Genomic DNA, 18,621 nt, shown 5'->3' on the forward strand with positions numbered 1-18,621 from the left:
GAAAAATAAAAACAAAAATTAGAAGATAACATAGATAAATGTCTACTCTGGGTGAATAAGTTTTTTTTTTTTTTTTTTTTTAAGCCTTAGAATATCTTAGATACTGCTAGTAGATTGTAAATTGGTACAATTGTTAAGGAAATCAATTTACTTGGTATCACTTCTAGATACACACACTAGACACACTACAGTATACAAGGAGATGTGCCCGGGAATGTCCACAGCACTACTGTTCAAAGTAGTAAAATGCTGGGAATAACCCAAGCCACACAAACAAGAGGATAAATAAACTACAGAGCATTTATAAATAGAATGCTACACAGCAGTGGGAGTGAGTGATCTAGTGTTCATGTCAATATGGTCAAGTTCAGAACATGATGAGCCTGGTAAAGTGGCTTATACCTCTAATCCCAGAGACTCTGGAGGGTGAGGCAGGGAGATCTTAAGTGTGAGGCCAGCCTGGGCAATTTAGCAAGAATAAAAATAAAAAGGTCTGGGGATGTACCTTAGTGGTAGAAACACCCACTAAGTTTAATCCCTAGTACCTTAGAAAACAAACGAAAAATATGATGTTGAGTGAAAAATTAGGTTATAGAAGAGAACATACAGTTTAATACCAGCTAATAGAATCCTAAAATATAAACACATGGAAACAGCAGAAAGTCCCCCACCTAACATTCATTTTGTGCAATATGACTTCACTGCTCAGGTGTAGTGTATTGGACCAGCTGGGCCAGGGTCCCTTTCCCAGAAACTTTGAATTAAAACTAAAGGATTATGGCAGAAAGGATTCAACCCATACCCCAAAGTCTTTACTGTTGTATCCCAGACCTTTTATTTTTTAATTTTTTTTTTAGTTTTCGGTGGACACGATATCTTTATTTTATTTTTATGTGGTGATGAGGATCGAACCCAGTGCCCCGCGCATGCTAGGCGAGTGAGCTACCGCTTGAGCCACATCCCCAGCCTATCCCAGACCTTTTTCTAGGTATTTACAGGGGTTATGTCTACCCTAAATGCCCAGGTTTATTTTGTATAGATCTATGTATGTATTTCATAGCTCAGGTTTTCCTAATATAAATAAGATACTACTTTACCTATAATTTTGTGATTTGCTCTTTTTTCACTTAATATCATAAGCATTTTCCCATATGATAGACATTTCCTTTATATTTAATGCTTACATAGCATCCCATAGTCTGGATGCACCACAATTTTTTACTATCCTTCAGCTAATACATATTTAGGTTGTTTCTATTTTTTGTTATTAAAATTCTACAATGAATATCCCTGTGAACCTTAGGAATATTTTTGTATGAAAGATTTCCAGGGGGAGAAATTTTTAAGGGAAAGATTTTCTAAGAATTTATGCTTAGCAAAGAAAAAAAATTCCAAAGGCAATAAATTATACTCTTCTATGTAAAATCAATTTACTTCACGTAAATAAATCACAAAGACACTAAAACTGTAATAGAAAAAAAATAAGCAAAAACACCATTACTCAATTTGCAGAAAAAGAAATACAAATCACTACTAAATCCATGGAAAATATTTTAAATATTTTACCTGTGTAATTAAAGGGATGAGAGTTATAATTAGTTTCAAATATTTGGTCTATAAATGTAGACAAGGTGAGAAAGTGAGTTATAGGGTTGATAATGTGGCAAAACTTTATCAAGAACTCAAAACATTCAGATCCTTAGACTGTTAAATCTACCATCATAGCTGGATGTGGTAGTGCACACCTGCAATCCCAGAGGCTGGGGAGGCTGAGGCAGGAGGATCACAAGTTTAAAGTCAGCCTCAGCAACTTAGTAAGGCCTTAAGCAACTTAGTGAGACCATGTCTCAAAATAAAAAATGGGCTGGAGTTGTGGTTCAGTGGTTAAGTGCCCCTGGGTTAAATCTCCAGGACCAAAAATAATAAAATAAAATTATAAATAAATAAATAAATAAAATAAGTCTACTATTTTAGGATTGGGGATGTAGCTTAGTGGTAAAGTGCCCCTGGGTTGAATCCCCAGTATCCAAAACAAACAAATGAAAAACAGAACCCTACTATTCTAAATTTAATTTGAAGAAATAATCAAAGATGTTCTAAGCAGACAATTGGGTGCATTTCAGGGCTCTGGTTTCTTCTCTTTTTTTTCTCCCCAACACACATGGAAATGTCAGAATTTATGCTTAGCAATAGAAAAAAATATCTCAAAGGATTTGTTGACCAATTTTTATTTTGTGCAATATGACTATAATACCCTGGCCATAGTTGATTGGACCAGGTGAGAGTATCTTTTCCAGGAAATTTAAATTAAAACTAAAGGATTTTAGGGGCTGAGGTTGTGGCTCAGTGGTATAGTGCTCACCTAGAACATGGGAGGCACTGGGTTCAATCCTCAGCATCACATAAAAATGAAATAAAGATATTGTGTCCACCTACAACTGAAAAATATATATATATTTTTTAAAAAAAACACAAAACAAATAAAGGATTCTAGTCTAAGTTCTGGCTGTCCTCTTAAGTGGAGGCAATACAAATGTGAGAGCTTGACCTGCCATTTTGTACTACCTAGTCTCACCCCCAAAGAAAGCAAGAGAAGAAGGAAAAAAGTACAATTATGGCAAGGGATAGAGACCAAAAAGGGCCTGAGGCCTCCTCTATCCTGCCACTAGTGTCTGTTTGCTGTGGGTAGGTGCATCCCTGCCCAGAATTTGAATTATATGTTCCTCTCTTGGCTTCTATCAACCCCGGTATGTCCTCAGTAAGGTTCTTGCTGCTCCAACTGAAGAGCAAGAACCCCCAAATCTGTTCAGTACCTTGATATCACAAAGCATAGAAAGCCAGTAAAGTGAGGGTTCTAATTTACAATTTTTTCTTTGTTTGTAGTTTCCAATTCTGAAGGAAAAAGAGGAGGACATTAATACTGATTTTTATGATTTGGATCTGGTGTGTCCCCTAAAATCTCCTGTGTTAATGCAGGAATATTCAGAGGTGAAATGACCACACTATGAGAGTAACCTAATCAGTCCATCTTGAAAAGTTTGAATGGACTGACTAGGTGGTAGGCAGGTGGGCAGCATGGCTAGAGGAGCTAGGTTAATAGGGATGTGCTCTGGAAGGATTCATCTTCCATTTCTCCTTTCCCCTTCCCTTTCTCTGCTCCCTTGGCTGTCACGAATGGAGAAGCATTCCTCCACTGGGCCCTTTGGCCATGATGTTCTGGATTGCCTTGGACCCAGAGCAATGGACTCCACTAACGATAGACTCAACCTCTGGAACTGTGAGCCAAAATAAATTTTTCTTCTCTAAATTGTTCTTGTCAGTTTTTTTCAGTCATAGCTGAAAGGCTGACTAACAAACACATTTAGTAAGATGAAAATAAATATTCTATATGAACCACTTTGGATAGTTCCTGGTCTACAGGAAAGAACACCTTAAACAAACAAAAAACAAAGGAAGCATGTCCCAAGCCAGAAGTGAACAAGAGTTCTGAGTGTTACCAGTGTCACCTTCTTTTCCTCCCTTTTTATTTTTCCATTTCCCTCTCCTGATCACAAGGTATTGCACCAGGATCCCATAATAATTAGCCCTTGATCATAACATCTTGTAATACCCTAGACTGAGAGCACTTACTGTGTCATAGTCATATTTGAATTTCCCCAGAGTGGGTTCCTAAATGTTTAGAATGAATATATGAGAGAATGGTTAAATAAAAGAATGAAAATGTTCATGGTGAAAAAAAAAAGAATGAAAATGTGGTTAGGAAAATTCTCCTATATTAAGTGTTGAAAATATCTGTAGAAATGTCCTGAGCATCTTGAGGATAATGATTTCTCTTGAACATTTACTATAGTTTGCCTGTGAAGCCAGTGGCTTTTTAGCTAATAACTTTTTTTTTCCCCTTAGAGGTCAGGACAGCTGAGATTTTATGTTTTCAATGAGGCTCATCCAATGCTTGTTTTTCAAAAGATACTTTTCCATAAATACTTTGTTCTAGTTGCCAACTGGTTTGTTAACTGGGTCACCAACCTCCCCATTCTGAGAATATAAGCTTTCTTGACTTAGAAATACCATCAAACAGAACATTTTCAAGTACTGGAGATGACTACTGCCTCTATCTTTAAACCTAAATTCTCTAGAAAATCTTCTGTTCATTAAGAGGGAGGTTGGTTTGGATCCATTCTGCAACCTAACTCTACCAGTAAAAAGTGTTTTTCATCAAAGACAGAGTGGAGATTCTTTGTGTTTTGGGAGAGTCTTAAGTATCAAGGAAATGTGCTGGAAAGGCTTCATGTTTTCTATATATTCTACACAGCACCATATATAAGTTTTTTTTTTTTTTTTTTTTTTGGTACCAGGGATTGAACTCAGGGGCACTTAACCTTTGAACCACATCTCCAGCCCCAGCACTATATATAAACCGTATTATATTGTTTTGAGACTTTCTAGGGGTGGATGGGGTGCAGGGGAGGAAAGGAATTTCACTGCCTGACTTCTAGTTTTAACTTCTACTCAAGATTTTCTACTAGATGTATGACCTTGAAAAAGAATCGTAGGCTTCCTGTATCTTTGTTTCAAGATCTGTAAAGTGAGATAATGTTTCTGTCAATGTGTTATTTTGAAGTTTAAACAATATCAAACATATAAAGTGCTCGCCAAAGTTCCTGGCTCATAGTTTCCAACAAATGGGAGTTCATGGTGGTGATGGGAAGATGGCGTCCATTGTTTCTACTTTCTTTAAGTTATAACCTCATAGAAGATATTTAACCTGTGTATTTTAGTAGTCTTTCCTTCTGTAAGATGGAAATAATAATATTCAATTGGGGCTGGGGTTGTGGTTCTACTTTAAATCTGAACACTTGCCTCGCACGTTCGAGACCCTGGGTTCGATCTTCAGCACCACATAAAAATAAATAAGTGAAATATAGGTATTGTGTCAAAAAAATAATATTCAATTACTTGGACCCATCATTAGCAAAGAGACAGAGGTTACTTGATATTGTATGAAGAGGTCTGGCTCTTGGAAGTGTTTGAATTGTGATTCTACTAGTTACTAGTTATCTGATATTGGGCAACCTCCCTGATTCTCAAAGATGAAAATAATATGTGCCAGCAGAGTTAAGGCTCAAATTAAATAGTACATATGAAAGTGCACTGCATTGCTATGCAGATGTTTGCAGTTGTAATTACCAGTACCATGTAAGATTATATACATTGATCTTAAATGTTTATTTTGTTTTAGTAACAGTGTGTTCGGGTTTAAGTTTGTACCCTCTTTTTGTTGTCTTGCTGTTTTAGAACACTTTAGTTATGATTTACATGTTCATAGATTTTTACCCAATTTTATCACCTTAAAAGCAACATTCTTTCTCTATACGAGATAGATAAGGGGGCTGGGGTTGTGGCTCAGCAGTAGAGCACTAGCCTAGCTGGTGCAAGGCCCTGGGTTCGATCCTCAGCACCACATAAAAAAATAAATAAAATAAAGATATTGTGGCTAACTACAACTAAAAAATAAATATTAAGAAAAAGAACACTTGGGCTGGGGATGTGGCTCAAGCGGTAGTGCGCTCGCCTGACATGCGTGCGGCCCGAGTTCGATCCTCAGCACCACATACAAAGATGTTGTGTCCGCCAAAAACTAAATAATAAATATTAAAATTCTCTCTCTCTCTCTCTTAAAAAAAATATTAAAAAAAAAAAAAAGAAAAAGAACACTAGCTGTAACTTTCAACTAGATTGAATTACAGAAAATATGACCTTAGTGTTTCAAAAGACAAAGTAAAAATAACTTATTAAAAGGCAGTTTGCTAAAGAATAGTGATTTTTACATTTGGTAGGTCTCTACACTGTTCCTTTCTTATATATCTGTGTTCTAGAGGGACTTATACAACACAACTCTTCAAGTGTAATTCTTAAGAATATCTACTTTAAATCTGAACTTTAAAAAAAAACCTCACACGAATAAATTAAACTTGATGAGTTACATCAGGAAACAATTCCTGGCAGGGTCACTTTAAATGTTTCCCTTTCATGCATAGGATTAGATTTATTTATTTTAAATTTTTGGTACCAAGAATTTAACCCAGGGGCGCTTTACCACTGAGCCATATCTACAGCCCTTTTTATTTTTATTTTTGAGACAGGGTCCTGCTGAATTGCTTAGGGCCTCCCTAAATTGCTGAGGCTGACTTTGAACTTGCAATCCTGCTGCCTCAGCCTCCAAGTCACTGTAATTATAGGTGTGGGCTCTTATGCCCAGCAACATTAGATTTAATCTAAATACTTCATTTAGTTCAACTTGTAGAAAACCCCAAGTTCCAGACTTAAAGTAAATTGAAGCAAGGAGCAGTTAAGTGACTTGCCTGGGCATTATTATTCAGAATTCTTTGAGTGTAAGTTATAGAACTCCTACTCCACAATGGATTAAACAAAAAAGGGGAAAAATTTGGTGAGGAGGCTTATATATGGGAAATGAGTTTCATGAATAGCTGAATCCAGCAGTTCCAATAATTGTTAGAACTTGGTGTTTGCTCAAGTTTCTTCCAAGGGTTGGCTTCCTACAGGATGTAGCTTTACCACTTTATAGTCACAAGTAGTTCCAACTTACATGATTTCTCTTTCTCTTTCTTTCCTTCCTTCCTTCCTTTCTATATTTCTTTCTTTTCTCCTTCCTTCCTTCCTTTCCTTCCTTCCTTCTCAGCAATTGAACCACTGAGCCATATCATTAAGTTGCTTAAGGCCTTGCTAAGTTGCTGGGGCTGATTTTGAATTTGGGATCTTCCTGCCTCAGCCTCCCAAATTGTTGGGATTATAGGCGTGCACCACCCCACCTAGCTCCAATTTACATCATTTCTATAGGGGTAAGAAAGCATAAAGAAAAATTTCTAGGTGGATAAAGATCATTAAAAATAATAAAATGAAAGATTGTAATAGCAAGTAATAACTAGTAATTTTGAGGAGTTAACATTTGCTAGGCACTAGAGTAAATATATAACTTTACTTAAATCTGATGACTATCCTGTGAATTAGGAAATGTTAGTTTGCTTATTTACAGGTGAGGAAACCAAGCTTGGGAGGAGTGAATAATTTGCCCTAGCTCCTGTCAGAGCTGGATAACCTCTGATCTCAGTCTGTTTTTTCAGCATGTAAACAGTAAATCTTTAGGAAGGTCCAGTTGATTCCTTTGACTCATGTACCCATTTCTCTGGGGGGAAGGAAGAGGGAAGCCTTGTGACCAAGAGTGTGGTCCCTAAAGGGAAAAGGGGGTGTGTGGGAAGCATATGATCATCACACTAATGATGGCTAGACCATCATTAAAGACAGGGTTAGGATAGAAACTAGAGCTTCAGTCCTAGGGCAGTTCTAGAAGTTATGGTGGGGAGGAAAAATAGGTAAGTTTAGAAAAAAAACTAGTTTGAGACTCTTAGGGAATATAAATTAGAAATGAAGATATAGCTCTGAAATGATGTTAAGTCAACTATTTCTTTTTACTTTCAGAAATATATATGAGTATTGTAAAATGAACCCCCTGCTATTGCTAATGAATGCTCCTACATATATTCTATCATTTAGTGAGGAAGTGGATCGAAAGGCATGTCTCTGGTTTCCTTGCTCCTTATTTTCTTCATGCTACAGGAGATATGCCAGAATAAAATTTTGAGGGGCAGGGGAAGAAAGCTTAAGGAAAAATTTCAAGATGGATAAAGAGTATTAAAAATAAGCAAATGGATGATTGTGGCAACAACTAATTATTGAGCAGTTGACATATACTAGGTATTGTAGTAAATGTATAACATTATTTAAATCTGATAACCATCCTATCATTTAGGAACTGTTAATTTGCTTATTTTTTTAAAATATTTTTTTTAATTGTAGATGGACACAATACCTTTATTTTATTTTTATGTGGTGCTGAGGATCGAACCCAGTGCCCTCCACATAAGAGGTGAGCACTCTACCACTGAGCTACAACCCCAGTCCTAATTTACTTATTTACAGGTGGGGAAACCAGGTTTGGGGGGAGTGAATAATTTGCTCTAGCTCCTGTCAGAGCTGGATAACCTCTGATCTGAGAGTCTGTGTTCTTCTCATAATGCTTATAATTAGGCCATTTAATTGTGTAAATTGACTATTTTACAAGCAAAAGTATTGTTTCTGGCACATCATTTTATCCTGTATGAAATAAAGTACTGTTGAAGTTGTTTTTCTCTTCTTGTTCCCATTCCCCCAACTTTCCTTCACTCTTAGTGATAGAAGACTGCTCTCCCTGCCTTGACCCTAGTGGGTGACATGAGTCCTCTCCTGAAAACAATTCAAAGGTCCTCTGATAGTCATTTCTGAATTGCAGCTCAAATTGCTAAGTAGAGAACTGGAGTATCTAAGCATTTTAAATCTCAAGCAATAATTATGAACGTTAATCATAGAAAGCTACGAAAAAGCTACAACCTTGAAGTACATCCAAAAATGTAGCTGTAATATTTAAATTGTGACCCAGGAAATTCGCTGCTGAAGGTATTTCCTAGTGGGTAGATGTGGCTCAAAGAAACAAGATACCAATATTCCTTTTTTACACTAGTTGTGTATATATTTCTTTTTTTTTCCCCCAAAGAAAGCAGCCATTGTCTCAGCTTTTTCATTATTTTTACAACAACCAGCCTCATGTACTCCTACCTTCCACACAGCCAATTTGGGCTTCTCTAACTCTGAAGATGGTATCTCATTGATAATTGGTTTGATGCTACTTCTGTTTATTACCTTAGCCCTTCCTTAGTTTACCAGTCAGCCACCATTTGATTGTCTGTGTCTTCTAATCACACGGCCAGCTGGCCAGTAGATTAATAAGCTCAGCTTTCATATCTGGGAAGTGAATATTTTCATTTTATAACAACAAACTGTGTTTTGTCAATATTGTTCTCCCAAATGGTTATAAAATATTTCTTTTCATATAATCTAGAATACAGGTCGCCAAGCTTTTTTTTTTTTCACAACTTTTTAATCATGCATTCCTGTCAGTATATTTTTTGTGGGTATATTCTTCTAAGTATATGTATATTTGGTCATAAAATACACATATGGTACCATCATATAGCTTATAACAGTCATGATATAGTTATATTTAGGATGCCGTTGTTAATGATAGTAGATGTAAATTCACATTTCAAATAGTCTTTTTGATGATTTTGTTATTATTTAGCCAAAATTTGGTTAGATTTATTAGATTGTCATTTTAACTTTGAAATGTGGCTGTCAAAAATTTGATGCTAAGCCAGGGTGATGGTGCACGCTTGTAATCCCAGCAGCCTAGGAAGCTGAGTCAGGAGGACTCAGTGAGTGATAAGCAACTCAGTGAGACCCTGTCTCTAAATAAAAATACAAAATAGGGCTGGGATGTAGCTCAGCGGTTGAGTACCCCTGAGTTGAATTCCTGGTACCGATCAGCCTGCCAAATGATACTAAAAGCCTCAGTTCTATCATTTACTTGTTATACATTGTGGTTTCCTTGCAGAAGACACTTGTAATGTCATTTATCTGTTTTGAGGGTTTAATTAGATTAAACCTAGATAATCTAATCAGTAAATACACTTAATTTAACCCAGAAAACTGCAGTAAATCACAACAGGTTGATGGGGGTTGACTAGATTGGATCACCACTGTCAGCCTCTGGGAATGAGTACCTCTCTTTTTTTCCTAAGGACATCTCTTATGCTGCTCTTGCCAAGGGACCATTTCATGGACCAAGAGAAGAGCTGTTTGTTCTGTATATATTAGGTGAGCTTAATGCTATTTTTTTAAAGAGCAAAATTAATCATAAGTAGATTCCCTCTTTTTTTTTTTTTTCTCCTGTCCCAAATGGATTGCTTGGCACTATCCTTGGAGTATACACACCCCTAGGATGTATCGACTGCCTTAAGAAATTATTGGCTCAGAAAACAAATTATCACATAGGCAAGGATGTTTCCATTAAAAAAAAACAAAAAAATAAAACAAAACAAAAAAAACAAACAAAACCCAAACCCAAAAACCCTGCTCATTTCAGTTGCTCAGCCATTTTATAGAAATGAAATGACTTTGAAATGAATTGTCTTTATAGAGATCCATAATTTGCAAGCAAAACCCTCACTCTACAAAATGTGAAATGTTCTAAGCAACAGCTGTGAGCATTTCAAACATGCACTACTTTTTAACGGTTCAACTGTTGCCAAGGGAAATTGAGTTGGCTTCAAAATCTTTCTTGGTTTTAATTCTACATTTACCCTCAATCAGAGATTGAGGAAATAGGTTCTGCTTGGCTGAGTTACCGAACTTTCATGAAGACTGAGGTATGGAAATATAAGTTTCTTGAAGGTAGCAAACAGGCTGGTGGTATTCTATCTGGCCTACTGGTAACCATAACTATCGGAGCAAAAATGGGCATAAGTTTATACAGTGGCCAATCATCTGGAGACAGTAGGGGGAGCCGGTTTCCATCTAAGACTCACCTTTTGGCATTTCCCATTTCAGTTTAAAGCAGGAATATATTTATCTTTCATGATACAAAAATCATTTTTCCACCCGAGTCATTTTTGGGAGCAGGCATATAAATTTGCAACAATTGAGTGTTAGATCGACAAGAGAAACACAAATGTGTGTTTTTTTTTTTTTGGGGGGGGGGGCTGTCATTTGTATATATGGTACAAAGAACTTTATAATATAGTTCCATTCCCTAAGTGTATAGAAAACATGATATAATACTGAAGGGGAAAATTATGCTACAGAACAACACGTTAACATAAAAGGAAGAAAATTCCAGAAGGGAGTACACCAAAATGCTTACAGTGGTTATCTTTGAGTTGAGGATTTGTGAATGTTTATTTTTTTATCTGCCCTTCCCCCACTGTCCGAGTTTCAAACAATTGGCGGCTTGATATTTGTAGTTCGCATTTAGGATCTCTTTCTTTCTTTGCCTCAAAAAATGTATGTAGCATGCATTCAAACAGATGGACAATCCCAGAACATTGTCTGGAAATGCACCATTTTGGCCTAGGGTTCACCAGAGATGCAAGCACATTTGTAAATATTTTATCACGTGTTCTGGATAGAGGTGAAGTCTTCTTGGTTAAACTGTTAGGAACTCCACTTGCCAATTAAAAGTTCCTACAGTTTGCAGTTGGGTCTTTCCGACGCTGAAGCAGCCAGCAGGCCAATGAGGTGAGCCTGGTGACGGTGTTCCCTTCTGCCTTAACTGAACCCTGGCCACCATGGAGACTTGCAAGGAGCTTCAGGGAGCCCACATTCAAAACAGACATTTAGGGAAAGATGAGGTGAGAGAGAAATTAAAGCGTTACCCAACCCTCGGTCGGGCCCTGGGGGTTTAAATTCCCGTATCAGGCTCAGGCCTTCTTTCTACGAGGTTCTGTGGAGAGAGGCGGCTGGGGTTTTTCCCAGCGGGCTTCAAGGGACCCATTTATACTAGCAGTGGCACGCTAGCGCGGGCGGGGCACATCACTACTTTCTATGCGGCGTGTGGTTCAGTCTTGAATGGGACTAGTCGAGCCCGGAGGGGACACGCTAGTCACTGAACGGGGCGGACTCAGGGCCCAGGGTCTCGCCCACCCCGGCCCTCGGAATCCTCCGGTTGAAGAGGATAGCAGTCCAAAGGCTCACATTGCACGGAGCCTCTCTTGCTGATGTGCCAGTCGCACACCTCCCGGAATTACGGAGCTTCTCCCAGCCAAAGTTTCGGCCCCCTACTTTCTTCCCTTCAGCCCACCCAGCCGCTTAGCGGAAGCTGCGGCCGCGCGGCCCGAGCTCGCGGCTGCATCCGGGTCCCTCACGCCTCGGACCAATCCCCGGCCTCTTCTCTTCCCACCCTCCTGTTTCTCCGCCTCTCCCCGCCGCCAGTCCCTGATCAGCTCTCAGCCGAACATGCTGGCTGGGGAGTGAAGGCAGACGACGGCCAATGAGGTCTCGCTTCCCATTTGAAGTCTCCAGTGGGCGGGCGTCGGAGGCGGGTGCTGCTGGCTAAGAGGTTCGGTTGAGCGTGTGCCATGGACCCAGCCGCCCGGTGATATTGACAATAGGAGAGAGAGAAAGGGGCATTGACTGGGACCCACCGCGGGTAGCGAACGGCGGCTCTGGCAGCGGCGGCTCCTGCTTCAGCGGCTCCTCCTCCTCCTCCTCCTCCTCCCGACTCCTCTGCCTGCTGCCGCTGCAGATCCAGTCTTCCTCCCTCCCTTCCCCCCCTCCCCACGTCGCCGCCGCCGCCGCCGCCGCTGGGTCCGGGGCTACGAGCTGAGGCGCCGCCCGCCGGGAATGTGAGCGAGGAGCCACCGGCGGAGCCGCAACGGTGTCGGTGCCGATTTGATGGGACGGGCCCGCGGGGGAGGATCGTGAGGCCGCCGCCGCCGCCGCTGCCGCCGGAGCGCTGAGGTTCGGGTCCGGCCCTGAGGCCTAGAAGCGCCGCCACCGCGGAACCGGAGGGACGCCGCACCGGACAGCCGTCGCCCCGGGCTCCCCGCAGCTGCCCGGACCTCCCTCCTCCCTGCACCTCCCGGTTCCACCGCTCGCCCCCTCCGCGGCCCCTTCGCCCTTCTCCCGCCCCTCGAAACCACAGATCATCTTTGGATTCTTCCCCAGAAGCTTCAAGGTAACTTCGTCCCTCCAACACCGCGGCTTGCCCGCTTCCGTTCCTCCTCTCGGTTCTCCTGGGGAACCTGCAGGGCACCGGACTTGGGAAGGCCTGGCCCAGGCAGGCGAGGGGTGCGGTGGGGTGGGGTGCGGGAGAGGGAGCGCCGGTCCCACTTGTCTGATTTACCTGCAGATGTGTCTGAGGCTACCTCATTCACTCTTCCTCCCTCACCCCTTTTTCTCCACCTTTTGAGATTGGAGGCGTTTTCTTGTTCCCCTTTATCCACTGGCGGGGTTGGTGAAAAAGGGGGGTTTGGTGTAGTGAGGAGGATTCTGTAGCAGCGTATCTTTTCCAGGGCTTGGGGTATAAGTGAGCATCCCTACAGCTACCCCCCCGCCCCGCGGGATTATCCTGAGCCTTGGAACTGCCCCGCGCCCGCTGCTGAGAGGATGATAAAGCTTCAGGCGCCCTGGCTTAGGTGAAACCTGTTTCCCTGGGCTTTGCACGGACCCGCTGTTCCCCTAAATTCAATTCTGCTTGGCTTTTTAGGGTTGATATCCTGACGTTTGTACTGGGTTGCGGGCCTAACTGGCAAATGATTAAAAAAAAAAAAAGCCACCTTCAGATCGTCCTTAGAGATGGGAGAAGACTAAAGAAGAGATAGAGTGATGGAGGAACAGGATTTAACAGAAGTCTTGTGTTAGGGTTAGAATGAAATCTAAATAATTCACTTGCGAAATTGGAAAATCCACCCTTAAATTTACAACATACAAATGTGATGTGTCGCTTTTTGCTGATGCAGTCATTTTTATTTTAAAGTGAGCATACATTTTCTATACGATTCATAGTTTGCAGTTCCATTTTGAATGTCACATTATGTTTAAGGATAAGTTAGGTACATTTAAAAACATTTCCTAACTAAAGACTATCAAGGAAGTCTTCAAATTTCAATACCTTGACCTCATAGGTGTCCCCCCATGCTTTTATTTTTACTTTGCCAGAATGCAGGTAATCCAGGTAACTTTTTAGTCTTGCACATTCAGGAAGAAACTCCCATACTCATATGTAGAAGTTAAAAAAAAGTCTTATGCATTGGAATGACAGATGAGTAATTACATTTCAGTATTTCCCCTGTATGCTTTATTTCTATCTAAGTCTGCCATTAATCTTGCATGGAGCCTCAGTGCCACGGAGATGATGGCATCTGTTTAACTTGGTGAATGAAATTGAGTGTAATGCTTGTTACTTTTAGGAAATAGCCTTCAAAAGCCTTTATTTTTAATTATTTGAGAGGGTTAAAAAAGTAAAAGAACTACTCAGTTCCATTAGTTTGATGGAATGAAATTGATATTTGAACTTCAAAGTCTAAACCTCAAGGGAACTCAACTTGGTTTTCTAAGAAGATAGTGAAGTTATGTTTTCAGTTCACCTTGGTGTGTGGTTTCTAGTGGTTTTGATCATTATGCTTTAATAACTTAAGATGGATTCATTCAAAAAGAAGACTTCTTTAAAATGATTTTAATTATGCCTTTTGTGTGTTTAAAGAAATCTAGTCTGTCCTCATTTGCAGTGTAGTGGTTTATCATAGCAAACACTGCACATTGTATTAAAAGTCATGCTTAGTTTCAGTAATTGTAAATGCACCTTGCTGTGATACATTGGTGTAAATTCTTGAAGTACAGTAAGGGTTTCAGCCCCAGAGTCTATTCATAATATTAAATATGTTAGGAAAATATACCTGTGGGGATTTTTCAGCTGCAGAATAACTCCAAAATTACAAGAATCAGATGAAGAGCTTTCTTTGAGTGAAGTAGTAAAAGCATTTGGGTTATGATATTGTTTACATGATAGTAATCTTTTTTCATCGAATTCTTATGTTTTCTCATCTTCCTAAGACTTTCTTTAATTAATTAATTTACTTTTTTTTTTTTTTTAAATGGTACTGGGGTTTAAACCCAGAGATGCTTTACCACTGAGTTATACCAACCCTTTTTATTTTTTATTTTGAGACAGGATTTTGCTAAGTTGCTTAGGGCCCTGCTGAGTTGCTGAGGCTTACCTTGAACTTGTGATCCTCCTGCCTCAGTTTTACCAGTTGCTGGGATTATAGGCATGCCTCACCATGTCTGGCTTATTTACTTACTTTAGCACACATTCTTATTTTCATGATTATTATATGTGAGAATTTTAGAATTTGTGTAACTCACATGTATGCTTCCACCTTGGGAATATGTTTATGATACCTCTTTCTTTTCAGTAGGGATATGTCCTCAGCACCAACTACTCCTCCATCAGTGGATAAAGTAGACGGATTTTCTCGGAAGTCCGTCAGAAAAGCCAGACAGAAGAGGTCACAAAGTTCCTCACAGTTTAGGTCTCAAGGCAAGCCTATTGAATTAACACCTCTGCCGCTGCTAAAAGGTAAGGCTTGTGACCAGGTGATTCTTTTTCAATGAATCTTTTGTATCTATATAATTTCCTTTTTTTGTACAGTTTCATATCTGTTAAAATTCTGTGTTGCAAGTTGAAAGGATAGGTGGCCTCAGATATATCAAAGTTACCTGTGGTTGACCAAGTATACCTATTTTCCTTTTTAAAGAGCTCAATTCAATCTAAATATCTGTGGACAAATGAAAAGAAACTTATGTGGAGACTCTCACACTAAGTTAAAAAAACTAAATGGCAGAGTCTGTGGTTTTTTTTTTTCTTTTGCTAACATTTAGGTGGATGCACTATATAGAATGACAACTACAAACTGTGCTGTCTTAGGAAGTAAAGGAGATGATAATTTATATGAAATGGTTTTGAAAAAAATCTATTTTTAAAAGCCAAATTTATAATTGAGTAATACATTCTTGTTTTCCGAGAGTAAAAATAGACAAAGTATATGATGATCATACTTGCCTAATAGTTTTTTTTGGAGTCCATTAAGAACTGTTATTTTTCTAAATTAGACCTTTGAACTTTTGTTTTAGTATATGGATACTGTTTGTCCCTTTAAATTTTCATCTATTTGCCTCATGTTTATGAATAGACGTTACTTGAAATGATTAGAACAATGGCTGTTATAATGTGGAAACTCTTAGAATCTATCTTTGAAGATGGAATTTTGTCTGCTGAATACTTGAGTGGGGAGGAAGGGAACATGAAAAACACAATGGACTTGGTAGTTCAGAGGAAATCAGACAATTACTAGTTAATTAATGCACATTTGTTTTCAGATGGTATTATAAGAAAAACTGGAATGTGACTGGAAAGAATCCTCACTGTTTAGGATATTTCAAACTTCTGTTTTTATGTTTGTAGTCAGTGGAAACTAAATAAATACTAATATTGTAAAGACGATTTATCTGTCATTTAGAAGGCTTTTGCCTATAAAGATTTTGGTGGCCAGAATGACAATAGTTTGTATGAGGTTTCAGAAGGAAAATTAAGGAGAAATTCTGGGATAAAACCACCATGTTTGGGGCTGGGGTTGTGGCTTAGTGGCAGAGCACTCACCTAGCATGTGCAAGCCCTGGGTTCAATCCTTAGCACCACATAAAAATAAATAAAATAAAGATATTGTGTCCAACTACAACTAAAAAATAAATATTAAAAAAACCACCCATGTTTGAAATTCACAGTTGGGAGACACATTGCATTCTATAGTAACACTGAATCTGAAGTAGACATGTAATAGCTATGGTCATCTAGATCTGGTGAAGGTTTATTTTTCGGAAGCCTAGATTAAACTTAGGAGGAGAAGTAATTTTAAAACTTAATTATTATATTAATTTCTCAGGGCTCATGGTAAACTTGTAAGTTAGAATGTAACTGACCACTTATAGCTAAGGTGTTGGTTTTATGGGAAGTGAAAGAGACATGCATGAGAAAAACTTGGACATGTATTAATACTCTGTTATCCCTTTTTTTAAATTGTGTAAAATATAATCTAAAATGTACTATTTTAACCATTTTTTTTAACCATTTTTAAGTTTGCAGTTCAGTGGCATTGACTATACTAATCTTGTTGTGTAACCATTACCACCATCCATTTTCAGAACCTTTTCATCTTCCCCAACTGAAACTCTTTTACCCAGTAAACACTAAATTGTTTTCCCCTAACTCCTAGCTCTTGGCAACCACTTCACTACTCTAGGTACCTCCTCTGAGTGGAGTCATGCAATATTTGTCCTTTGGTGACTGGCGTAATTCACTTAGCATAATGTTCTCAAGGTTTACTCATGCTGCAGCATATGTCAGAATTTTATTATTATTATCATTACTATTTTTGGTACTAGGGATTGAACCTGGGGGCACTTTACCTCTGAGCTACATTCCCAGTCCTTTTTATTTTTTATTTTGAGACAGGATCTCACTAGGTTGTGTAGGGCCTCGATAAGTTGCTGAGGAAGTTCTTGAACTTGTGATTTTCCTGCCTCAGCAGGAAATTTCCCTGGGATTATAGGTGTTACACCATGAGGCTTGGCTAGAATTTTATTTTATTTTTTTAAGGCTGACTAATATTTCAGTATATGTATATATCCCCTATTTGTTTACCCATTTCTTCATTGGTGGACATTTAGGTTGGTTTCACCTTTTTGGCTGTTATGAATAATGCTACTGTGAACATGGTTGTAGAAATATCTGTTCAAGTTCCTGCTTTTATTTGTTTTGGGAACATACTTAGAAATAGAACTGCCTTACGGTTTTCCAGAACAGCTGCACCATTTTTCATTCTCATCAGCAATGCACAAGGGTTTTATTTCTCCACATCCTCTCACTAACACTTGTTATTTTCTGTTTTTTCCTAAAAATGGGATGCAAAGTGGCATTTCATTGTGCTTTTGATTTGTGTTTACCTAATGATTAATAATATTGAACATATTTTTTCACATGCTATTGTCTGTATATGTATCTTTTTCTCAGTTTCAAAAGCAAAGTCTGGTAGTATTAAAAGTTTTCTGAGAACTCTTCTTTCCAAGAATAATATTTTTTGTGAATTTATATATTTTGCCAGCATTGGAGAATTAGAAAACAACAGGACTAGACACCCACAAACATAGTTCTAGACTGATTAAAAATGATTATTGTGTAGAAAGTATGTTCTGGGTAAATATTCTGGAAAATATTCCACAAATTAGATTTCCATATCCATCTATAAAAAGGTAAAGAAGTACAATTAGGTGTAGACTTTGGAAATTTGTATTTGCTCTTAATTTTTATAGTGTATGTAAAAGTTGTTAAATGACCTTTGTTTTCCTTATAGTGGATTCACTTATTTGTGTTTTGTGTTCTTTTTGGAATTAATTTTATATAGTATAGAAAGTTTGTTTTCCAAGATTTATTTTTTTTGGCAATATCTTAGCAAAGACCAGAATAAATTGCATATTCATGCTAAGCAATAGATAATTGATTTCATTTTCTGTAATATTTCTTCCACTAAATTAGAAGGTTTGAGTTAACTTTATTTGGGGTACAATAAAATTCAATTGTATTTTATGAATTGCTTTAAAGAATGAAGTAAAGGACACATGTCAAGCTCTTTAATTTCAGGAGTGTTTGAATATGAAAATTGTATAAGCATAATAATTGTTTTTAATATGTAATTTTTGAAATTCAGAAATATTAAATATTCATTAATAATCACTTGATTTGTTTGTATTATTGTTTGTATGTTTATTATATGCATCACATTGTTTGACTGACAGACTTATAATACAACATTAATTCTTAGCATCTTAAGTATGTTTCCTGGCAGTACCATAACATAAAGTGAAGGAAAAGTTTTCTGTTTTGCCTTTTTCTAATAGGAGGGGTTTTGAATTTTGCATTATTGTTATTTTCTGTAGACAGTAGCAGCAGCATGTAGTTCTGTATAAATATGTAGGGAATGACTTGGCTCAGCTATGTGTAATGAAATTACATGGTGAACTTTGCAAATATAGACATTTGAATTTTTCCATTTTGATTTACTTCTGACTGTGTTTTTAGAGAGTCCTAACATTTTTGAATCTGAAGGATTCTTACCC

At 38.3% G+C, this 18,621-nt stretch overlaps 1 protein-coding gene across 2 annotated transcripts in view; it reads left to right on the plus strand.

Moving 5' to 3' along the window:
• Positions 1-11,986: 11,986 nt before the first annotated feature.
• Positions 11,987-18,621, plus strand: part of Ppp2r5e (protein phosphatase 2 regulatory subunit B'epsilon) — a 157,186-nt gene continuing 150,551 nt past the window's right edge. Inside the window, exons 1-2 of one of the 2 annotated variants that reach the window (XM_027929450.3) lie at positions 11,987-12,625; positions 14,865-15,028. In XM_027929450.3, the coding sequence (XP_027785251.1) occupies positions 14,872-15,028 (157 nt within the window). In that variant the 5' untranslated portion in view covers positions 11,987-12,625; positions 14,865-14,871. The remainder of the gene's footprint in view (positions 12,626-14,864; positions 15,029-18,621) is intronic. The other variant, XM_027929451.3, reaches the window with a different exon arrangement.

The sequence above is a fragment of the Marmota flaviventris genome, chromosome 2, assembly GCF_047511675.1.
Source record: "Marmota flaviventris isolate mMarFla1 chromosome 2, mMarFla1.hap1, whole genome shotgun sequence".
Lineage (NCBI taxonomy): Eukaryota > Metazoa > Chordata > Mammalia > Rodentia > Sciuridae > Marmota > Marmota flaviventris.